This window comes from Marmota monax, unplaced genomic scaffold (genome assembly GCF_021218885.2).
Source record: "Marmota monax isolate L192 unplaced genomic scaffold, Marmota_monax_Labrador192_F-V1.1 WCK01_AAM20220418_F8-fsc00015, whole genome shotgun sequence".
NCBI classification, from domain to species: Eukaryota; Metazoa; Chordata; class Mammalia; order Rodentia; family Sciuridae; genus Marmota; species Marmota monax.
Window position 1 is genome coordinate 22,596,545 of NW_026692194.1, and position 10,545 is coordinate 22,607,089.

Genomic DNA, 10,545 nt, shown 5'->3' on the forward strand with positions numbered 1-10,545 from the left:
TCTGGGATTATAGGCACACACTACCACGCCCAGTTCTAAGGCAAAGTTTTTTTTTTTTTAATATATTTTTTTAGTTGTTGATGTACCTTTATTATATTCATTTATATGTGGTACTGAGAATCGAACCCAGTGCCTAACACATGTTTAGGCAAGCTCTCTACCACTGAGCTACAACCCCAGCCCCTCCAAGGCAAAGTATTTAAAGTTGACAATTTTTTAGTAAAACAAGGCCAAGTGAAAACTGAAGATTTGTTAATTTAGAATTTTATTACTCATAATGGCTCATGGACCAGTGTCACTATTATGTGATTGTTTCAAATGCTTAATCACAGGCCCAGAATTAATGAATTGGATTCTGTATTTATGAGAACTTCCAAGTAATTCATGTGAACTTTAACATTTACAAAGCATTGATTTTGAAAACCGTACAGTATTTGTAATCCTGACCCTGAGAAATAATTTAAACTGTAGGACTTGAGAAAACAGGATAATTTTAAACCAGGTTCTGTGCAATCATCTAGTTCACGACTATTTTAGTCAGACATTAAAATGCAGAATCATTTCTAGTATAGGTAGCCATGTAGCAAATACGTCATTTAAATGACAGGAATATTTATTGAATGCCTACCAATTGCAGGCACAGGGTTGGTGCTAGAGGAGATTCAAAGAGGAGTAAACATCAAGTTTGCAAAGATTCTATAATCAAAACATCTCTGAGAGCCAAGAGTGTTTTTGTAACTCTTTAGCAGCATGATCTGACCTGAACTCACTGAATAGAACCAGCAAGGGGCTCTTGAGACTGGTTCCAATTTCTGCTTAGCAGAAATATTCATGGGCTTTATTACAGATGTGTTTTCAGATTCTATTGCAGCAAGTATGGTCTACCTTTCTAGAATTGGTAAAGTTCCACATTCAAAAACACATCTGGTCATATGTAGTGGCACATAAGTGCATTCCCAGCCATTCAGGAGGCTGAGGCAGGAGGATTGAAAGTTTGAGGCCAGCCTCAGCAATTTAGCAAAACCCTGTCTCCAAAATAAATAATAAAAAGAAGTGGGATGTAACTCAGTGACAAAATACCCCTAGGTTCAATTCTCAGTGCTGAAAGAAAAAAAAAAAAAATCCCACAATCTGGCCTTAAAGCATTTCAGATAATGAACTGTGGACATGAACAAATCTCCAGATGACTTTGATTCAAGGAAATGTAAAATTAGTCTTATAAAGGACCACAAATGCTTCACTGAGATATACAACAATGACAGCAGCTAATACATATTGAGCACTTACTTTATGTCAGATGCTGTGAGCTTTAAATGCATTAATTCACGTAATCCTTGCAGCTGTCCTGTGAGGTGGTCCTGGACTTGTCCCTGTTTATAGATGGGAAATTGAGACACTGATGGGATGTCTTCCCCATCTCACATCCACAGTTAATATTAGAGGACAATAGGTGTTCATCTGCTGGGTGGGAAGAAGGGATCCAGGAAGAAGGGAGAGGAATTCTTGAAAGTTTTGGAGAAGAACTCAGAGGGTTTGGGGGAAGAACCTGAGAGGGAGCAAGGGCATTCCAGGTGAAAAAAGCAAGGACACAGGTTCAGAAGCAACACAGATAAGATCTTTTCAGAGAAATGGTTCAAAGTGCAGTGGGAAATGAAGAATCAGAGGAGTAGAAGAAACAGACAAAACCTTGGTGGCTGCTAGGAGAGGCACTGACTGCGAGACTAAGGGCTGGCACACAGTTGATAATGGGACATGGGAGAGGATTTTGCATCAGGAAGTGTCCCCTCTGTGTTGGGTTCTGGACGGTGAGTCACTTTGACAGCAGACTGGAGTTAGGACAGAGTTGTTGGATGGCCCAGTGAGGAGCCTTTGCAAATGTCTATGGGAAAGACAGAAGCTCCCAAATGAAGAGTAACTGTGGCAAGAGAAAGGGAAAACCTTTTTTTGGGTGGGGATATTGGGGATTGAACCCAGGGGCACTTAACCACTGAGTAGTATCCCCAGCCCTTTTTTATTTTTTATTTAGAGATAGGGTCTCACTAAGTTGCTTAGGGCCTTGCTAAGTTGCTGAGGCTGGCTGGCTTTGAACTCCCGATCCTCCTGCCTCAGCTTCCTGAGCTGCTGGGATCACAGGCATGCATCACCAATCCCTGCAAGGGGAAATCACTTTGAGATTCTGGGAAAGTAGAATCAAATGGATTCAGATATGGAATGAATTTGTTGGAATAAAGAAAAATCATAGATGATGCTTGGGTCTTCAGCAGGAGAGGATGGGAGGATGAAGCATCCTTACCAAAGTTTCCTGGAGAGAGAATGGTTTTGGTTTTTTGAACACTTTGGTCTGGGTTAAGATGAAGTACTGAGAAAAAGTAGGAGAAACAAGAGTAAAGACCCGTGACAGTACAGAGAGAAGGGAGGAAGCAGTCTGAGTGTAAAACCTTAAAACAGGGACAGAGACTGGGAAGAGAAGAGCAAGCCGACGAAGGAGGCAAAGGAGTGGTCAGGGAGGCAGAGGGAGAAGCAGCACTGGGGAGCAGAGGGGGGAGAGGACTTCTAGGGGGGTGGCCAACCCTTTTGGTGTGACAGAGGTTATGTGAGGTGAAGCATAAGAAGAGGAGTTCACTGCAACCTTCCAGAAGAGAGCTTCAGTAGACCAGCGGGGATGAAAGTCAGGTTTACAAGGGAAGAAGGGGCAAGACGGAGGAGGCAGATGTTGTCTCGGGGAGCTTGGTGAAGGGGAACAGGGGAGCTGCTTAAATGATTATCAGACTCAAAGAAGGGTTGCTTAGGATGTGGCAAATAGGATCATAGAAAACAAGGGGGCTGGAGGTGAAGTTCAGTGATAGAGCATTTCCCCGCATGCTCAAGGCCCTGAGCTCGGCCCCCAGCACTGCAAAACAAACAAACAACAACAAAAATCAGGTTGTAAGTGGATTTAAAAACAGATAAAATTTGCTAAGCTATAGATCAAGTTTTCAGAGTAGACCAAGGTAGGGACAGGAGAACCAAATAACATGGAATCATGATACCAGGAGATGGGGCCACACTTGAAAGAGATGGGGATGGATAGAGGAGGAGGGGGGAAAAGAGAGAGAGAGAGAGAGAGAGAGAGAGAATAAGAAATTCATAAAATGGGAAGTGAGCACTGGAAAAGAAATAGGGGAGGGGGGTAAAGTAGGGGTTCATGTCAGCATGATGTGACATGCCATTGGAATCCAAGATGCTAGGAGGAACTTAAAGGGTTCAGAAGCCAGTTGAAGCAAAGGGGCAGAATGGCGTCAATTAGTACAGCAATATACTGTGTTCCACACACTTTAGTAGCTTAAGTGACAAGCAGTTCCCAGAGGTGAGGACTAATCCTGCAAAGGATGACAGAAGGCAGCAAGGCCCCAAGGGAGTGAGGGCTGGGGAAATGGGAGGCAGAGGCCATGATAAGAGAGGGTGTTTTGGAATCTGAAATCTTGGAAGTGAGACAGTTTTGAGTAATAGCTAAGTCTAAGACATGCCAAATGACCCAGTTCCATCTGAAAGGAGATCAGCTAATTAGGAGACAACCTGGTTATGCTGATGACTCATCCAGGAGATTAAAGACCTTGAGGAAAATTAAAGCAATAGGAAGGGAAAGAACGACCCTTGTCCAGATTCGACAAATCACCAAAGGTGAATGTTTTAAAAGTCACAAGACAAGCCAGGTGTAGTGGCACATGACCCTAATCTCAGCTACTCCGGAGGCTGAGGCAGGAGGATTCAAAGTTCAAGCCAGCCTGAGTGACCACTTAGTGAGACACTGTCGCAAAGTTAAAAAAGAAAAAAAACAGATGCAAGAAAGACTACACTGGGGAAGGGAATGGATAGCGTAGACAATGATTTGTACAAGAGGCAGAGTGATGGTCTAGAGGGTGGGTGGGTATCAGAAATGCCAGTTTCTTTCTCCACTGTACAAATTCAATAAAGAGCAACTAAGTCTATGGTCATTAAAACATGCTGTCTCCCTGTAAGATATAATTTGGTAAAAGGAACATAAGAGAAAAGGGTATGGATATAGGGTCACTTGTAGTATAGGTAGTAACACAGTTATTTATGAAGAGACCTGGGAGTTCACCAGCCCTACTTATGACAGCTAACAGGTCTAAGTAGTTTAATATTTTCCCATGAGAGCTGAAGGAGCTGTCATGGCGACTGACTTTGAGTTGAACAGAACCCACTGTGGTAATAAACGATCTCAAATATTGGTTCTTCCCAAAGGCCTTAGAGAGGGGAGCTGGGCTTGCCCTGCTGACTCCTCCCACCCAGGATTATTCATAGAAGGCAAATATGGTATTTTTCTTAAATGAGAGTGCTTGGAGAGCAAACTAAAGAACTTGTGTTTTTCTAGGACTCTGGGCTTATACCCTGAGGTTGCCAGATTTGGATATTTCTCTGCTGCTCTCTTGGCTCCCCATTTAATTGGTGAATTTCTGACTCTGGTTGTACTTGGTATGATCCAAAACCCCAATATCGCCAACAGTGTAGTAGCTCTGCTCAGCATTGCTGGGGTGCTGGTTGGATCTGGATTCCTCAGGTAAGATATAATGATTCAAAGGACTTAGCTTGGTATGTTACTAATGAACACTTGATAATGATTGTTGTGTAGGAACCCCAGAGAAGAGCTATGGATACTTGCTAAAGATATTACTTTATAGTGTGGTGTGTTATTTATATTGCTTGCTTATCATTATTGCCTTAGACCTTGAGCTTTTCACCAGGTGTTCAATGAAATGTCTTTTTATTGGGAATCAGGAAATGACAAGGTAAGTGTTCTATTGATGATTCACATATAATAAGCCATTAAAATGAGAGAATAAAACCCAACCTGGATGTTCCAGAAAAACTCACAGCCCATACAATAGGCTAAATGGTGTGTGTATTAGTTCACTTCTAACCTGGTACTGCTGGGTCTCTAGTCCAGTTTCCAAATCCCAGTTTTTTGGGGGAATTAAGAATAGTCAGATTAAGAAAAGAGCCTACAGGATGAAAGACAGCCCCCCAAAAGTATTAAGACTTAAAAGATGTACATCAAATGTTTATAGCAATTATGCCTGGGTGGTATTTAAATTCTTCTTCATATTTTCTATATTTTAAAAATATTCTATAATGGACAAGCATCATTTTATAACCAAGACTACAGAGAGAGAGAGAGAGAGAGAGAGAGAGAGAGAGAGAGAGAGAGAGAGACAGAGAGAGAGTTTTTAAAAGTAGCAGAGGAAAGGTTAGAACATTTTAAAAGGGTAAAAATGATTCCAGGCAGGTGATGAGTAGGATCTAGGAAGTAAACTGTGGGCTCCAGGAAATGTAAACAGGGCTTTGTTTCTTTGGCTTAAAAATCAAATAACAAAAAAACCTACTAAGCATCTACTATACATAATTTCCTTTCTTTATGTAGTTGTTTAACTCTCAGATAAATTTGGGTAAGGAAACTAAGGTCAAGCTTACTCAGCTCAAGTCCTGCCACCTTGAAGACACCCATGATGCCCGTGGACCCGGGAGAAAGTGCTGCCCTAGGACTCCGAAACTTCCTCTAATGCTTTAGCAGTCCCATGACTATGAACAAGTCACTTTCCTATCTAAATTAGTTTCCTCATTTATAAAATGGAGGTTCTTATCTGGGCCCTGCCCACCTTAAGAGATCACAAGGAGTAAATAAGTTTATCAACACGAGAACACATTGTGAGCTATACCGAGTTATAGAAAAAGAGAGATACTATAAAGCAAAATGAGACTGGGCACAGTGATGCACACCTATAATCTCAGTGGTTTGGGAGGCTGAGGCAGGAGGATCATGAGTTCAAATCCAACCTCAGCAACAGCGAGGCACTAAGCAACTCAGTAAGACCCTGTCTCTAAATAAAATACAAAGTAGGGCTGGGGTTGTGACTTAGTTGTTGAGTGCCCCTGAATTCAATCCTCAGTACCAAAAAAAAAAAAAAAAAAAAAGCAAAGTGAGCTAGCTAATCAATCAGGAAGGATTTTTAAAAATTTACAATTCATTGTATTTGTCTCAGTTGTTTAAATGAATTGTTAGCTTCTGTGAAAAATGCACAAATCAAATCACCACAAGGTTATAGAATCAAGCTGGCAAGGTGCAGACCCAAGCTCTTTTATATTATGTGGATCATTAGAGTGCCCATCTAGCAATGTTTCATTTGTGTGGTTTTAGGAAAAAGGGATTAATTGCTCCTGAGAGGAAGGCAGTGACCAACATTACTAGATGCTTTGGGGTTATTTCCAAAATCTTCACATCCCAAGGGTTCAAGCAGATTGTACTTCCATCATAGAATTAAAACTCCACTCCTAGAGGCCACTTTAAGCTCCAGTCACTACATTTCTGTCTGTCCCTCAGGTGTGCATCTTTCCTGACTAAACTGCCTGTAGCATTTGTCCTTCTGGCTCCCTCTTCCCTCAAACACGAATGGAAATAGCTTTGTTCTTCCTTCTACTTATATAATGCGAATTCTTTAGGGCAAAAAACACATACACTCTAGAACTGCATGAAGAAGAAATAAGAACCCCGAAGTACTACCACCGGAGTTCAGTTTTGTTGCATATCTTGCTAGACTGTAATAACATCTTTTAATAAAAACGAGATCAGATTTTTTGTAACATGGGAAATATGCACACTTCCTTCCTATGAGCTACATATCATGGATAGTCTCATGTCAATCAATTTGGACCTGTGCTTCCTCCCTCTTGAAAGCATAAGGGTTTCTGTAATGGCCTGCTTCTCCTCTGTGCCTCTCACCTGCCCATCTGTCTCCTCTGCCACATGCACAAAGCCAGTCCCACCTTCCCATGACTAGAGGAGCGCTCTGACAGCTCCTGAGTTTTCTCCCAGTGCCCCTTGTGTGCCACCTAGCGCCTCAGCCTTTCTTTTAATAGATTGTCAACTACTTAAGGGCAGCAGCTGTGTCTCATTCTTTCTCAGGTGCCAGCCTATGGCCTTGAACCAAAAATTACTTGTTGAACTGAAAGATTGCATGCATGACTCTCAAACTGTCCGCACACTGGATCAGTCACCAACTCACGTGGTTTTCTTTTCTGATGTCAAGTCACAGGCATGTGGAACATTCGTGTTTCATCCCATGTAATACAGGAGGAGAAGGAGGCACACGGTTCTTACCTTGAACGGGCAGCCAGCCAGGCAGCTGACCTCTCGTGGCCATCATCCTATTCCGGATGTCTGTCATCTGATACTTGAACTTCTGCTATAGCCTGTTCCCTTTCTTGCTGTCCTCAATCTGCTTTTTTCTGGTCCATCTTATTTGCTGGTGCCACATTAACTTTCCTTAAAATAATGATTTCAATATGACCTTTCTTAAGGTCATGCAATGTCAACTCGTTTCAGGTCTCCCACACTTGTTTCTAGCTGTCTTTCTAACTCACCTCTCACTACTCCCACTTCAAATCCTCTGTGTAGCCTTTCAGTTCCATTCGGTCCCAAATGCAACTTTGACAGGCCTGTGCCCAGGCCATTTCTGTCTTCTGTGAATGTCCCTTTTCTTCCTCTAAGTCCTTCCCAAATTCCCACCTATCCTTTTCAATGAACAGCCTCTCAATGTGGTTCATTCATTTTGTGCTTAAGAAAACTGCCAATAACTCAAAAGTCATGGAGTTTGGGGGTCATGTGAGATTAGGTGAAACCATAAATACCCAATATAAGAATACTATGGACCCGTAGTGCCAGGTTTTTAGACTTTCTTGACACAAGTTGCTCACTACTGAGCATTTTTTGTCTTAAGGATGCATAGTCTGTGTCTCTAACTACATTGTGAATTCTTTAAGATAGGACATTTTTTTTTTTTTTTAATTCCTAAAGCACTTGGAACTAGTTCCTTATAAGAAACTATATAGTGGACCAAGAACACCAGTGTCAGCATGAAGTTCTTCCTGAAATAGACTGGAGAGGAGACAGAATTCCTTCTCACAATGAATGTCTGCTTGCTCTCTTCATCCTTTTTCCCTTGGGGTCTCGTTTTAGTGTGTGTTTCTATCAGTGCTGCTTACCCCAGAAATGAGACATTGATCCTAAGAGGAATACTGTACCACACAGCTTGATTGAAAATGACTAAGTGCTCCATTGACTGACTTGGAAGGATGTCTGAGACACATGTTTGGGAGGAAAAGTCAAAAAAGAGCATGAGGCATCTAATTCCATTTGTGTAAAATTTTATAAAATAGTGTAAAATTTTATATATACATAGATATGTATACATGTGTAGGTATGTTTATATATGCGTATATATATATATATATATATATATATATAATATTTTTTCACCAAAATGTTAACAATGGTTATTTCTGGGTAATATTTCTTTATATTTTCAGCAGTATTTGAAGATTTTTGTAGTGAGCATAATTTTTATAATAGAGATGGAAAATTAAGAAAGCATAAAATAAGGATTGCCTTTCTTTTTGTTTAGTAAAACTATTTACCAGAGCCTACTGAATATGTCTCTTTTCCTTTTCTTAAGAAACACAGAAGAAATGCCTATTCCTTTTAAAATCTTCAGTTATTTTACATTTCAAAAATTTTGCTCTGAGATTCTTGTAGTAAATGAGTTCTATGGACTGAATTTCACTTGTGGTAAGTAATCTATTTTGGAATATTATTTTTACATATTACTCTGAGGAAGCAATTTCCTGAGGGAAACATTTTCTAATAAATGTTATATTTTATAGTAAATTGATTTAAAACCTTGTTTTGAAATAAAGTCCAAAATTTTCTTTAAAATTTAAAATAAAATAGGCCGCCTATGGTAGCTCATGCCTGTAATCTCAGTGACTTGGGAGGCTGAGGCAGGAGGAGCACAAGTTCAAGGCCAGCCTCAGCAACTTAGTGAGGCCCTGAGCAACTTAGCAAGACCCCACCCCAAAATAAAAAAAAATAAAAAGAGTTGGGGATGTGGCTTAGTGGTTAAGCACCCCTGGGTTCCATCTCCAGTAGCCCTCCCCGCACCAAAAAAAAAAAAAAAAAAAAAAGGCAGTGGTCAAGTTAGTCTCCTGTCAATCACCTGATGCTTTTAGAAAGCAACAGATCTTACGTACATTGAAGTAAACACTTGTATATTTTAGATAGGCTCTGAAGTGGCTTTTTGTTCCCCAAAATATTACACAGTATATAACTGAGTAAAGCCATTTTTTATGGCAAAAGTTGATCCCCCAATCCCACAAGAGAGCAATGGGAACATAACAAGGTCCTCATGACCACTGGAAATCTGAGGGTCACTCTGAAGACAACTAAAGAGCATAGTAGAACTTAGTGGTTTGTTTCAAATTAGGTGACAAGATCAGTAACTTTAGGATATTTGGTGTAGGGTGATCATAGTTTTTATGTGGAATATGGTAATGAATCTGTACCCACAATGGAAACAAATCCATCTCCATCTTCAAATGAAGCCGAGGCCCAGAACTTTCACATTTGCTGTATCTAATTGTGCATTCCAGGCTCTCTTAAGATGAATCTTTTATGAAGAAGGGTACTCAGCAGAGTGCTAAGCTCTTTGTGAGTAGTAGGTAAACACTTGTTGATTAAATAGCCTAAAATATACCATATCTGACATTGTCAATCTTTTTCTTGGCAGGCAGATTAAATGATTCTATGATGTATCATCCACTATGTACCATCACTCAAGGAATTCAATTCATCGAGAGAACATGCCCAGGTGCAACAGCCCGATTCACAAAAAACTTTGTCATTTTATATTCATTTATCCCAGTTCTTGTCATCCTAGGAATAATTGTCTTTAAAATACGGGACTATTTCATTAGCAGATAGTAAAGAACATTGCTGGGAAGATGGGACTTCAGTCTAGATGTGACAACTGCTTTGACTGGAATAAGAATGCCATGTATTTCTTTTTCACTAGAACATTTTCAATCTTTTAACCATGAAGACTCCATTTGTGCCTCCTGGATCCACACAGGACTTGAGTGCAATGGAAATGGTTCAAAGTCCTTTGCTATTCCAACTTGTGGGGATGTGGTATTTGGAAATAGTGACTGAGCTGGTCCAAGAATGTAAATAATAAAATTCATAAACTTATGGGAGATTAGTGTAACTATTTGCTTCCTTTGTTCTAGACACACAAAAAAAGCCAATTAAAAATTATGTGTATATGATAAAGAATTAAGTAAGAACAAAACATTTGAATTATCACTGACTGGAATAGTAGGTAAAAAAGACTTATGGGTCTAACTGGAGCAAAAGATCCTGCAGAATTGGGTAAGAAGCTTTAGCTGTCATTTGCTCTTGTCCACATGAGAGGTCTGGGTTGCCCAGATCACATTGAGAGGATGTTGGACAGATGGACAGTGAACGCCACTGATTCAGAGCACCCAATAATTTTTTTTTTTTCACATTTAAAATTGTAGGAAGGGGCTAAATAGTAAATGCTACATACCAGATAAACCTCTGGTGATGTTTTAAAATATGAGTTTGCTATTTTTTGCTTTTAGTCTAGTTTACTTATAAAATTAAAAGTTACTAGATAGGTGTATGCACTAACA

The 10,545-nt window shown here is 40.1% G+C and overlaps 1 protein-coding gene across 1 annotated transcript in view; it reads left to right on the forward strand.

Moving 5' to 3' along the window:
- The window catches only part of Abcg5 (ATP binding cassette subfamily G member 5), a 26,426-nt gene extending 16,340 nt beyond the window's left edge, over positions 1-10,086 (forward strand). The window contains exons 12-14 of the mRNA XM_046425083.2: positions 4,376-4,561; positions 8,511-8,623; positions 9,621-10,086. Coding sequence (XP_046281039.1) covers positions 4,376-4,561; positions 8,511-8,623; positions 9,621-9,814 — 493 coding nt within the window. The 3' untranslated portion in view covers positions 9,815-10,086. The remainder of the gene's footprint in view (positions 1-4,375; positions 4,562-8,510; positions 8,624-9,620) is intronic.
- The last annotated feature ends 459 nt before the right edge of the window (positions 10,087-10,545 follow it).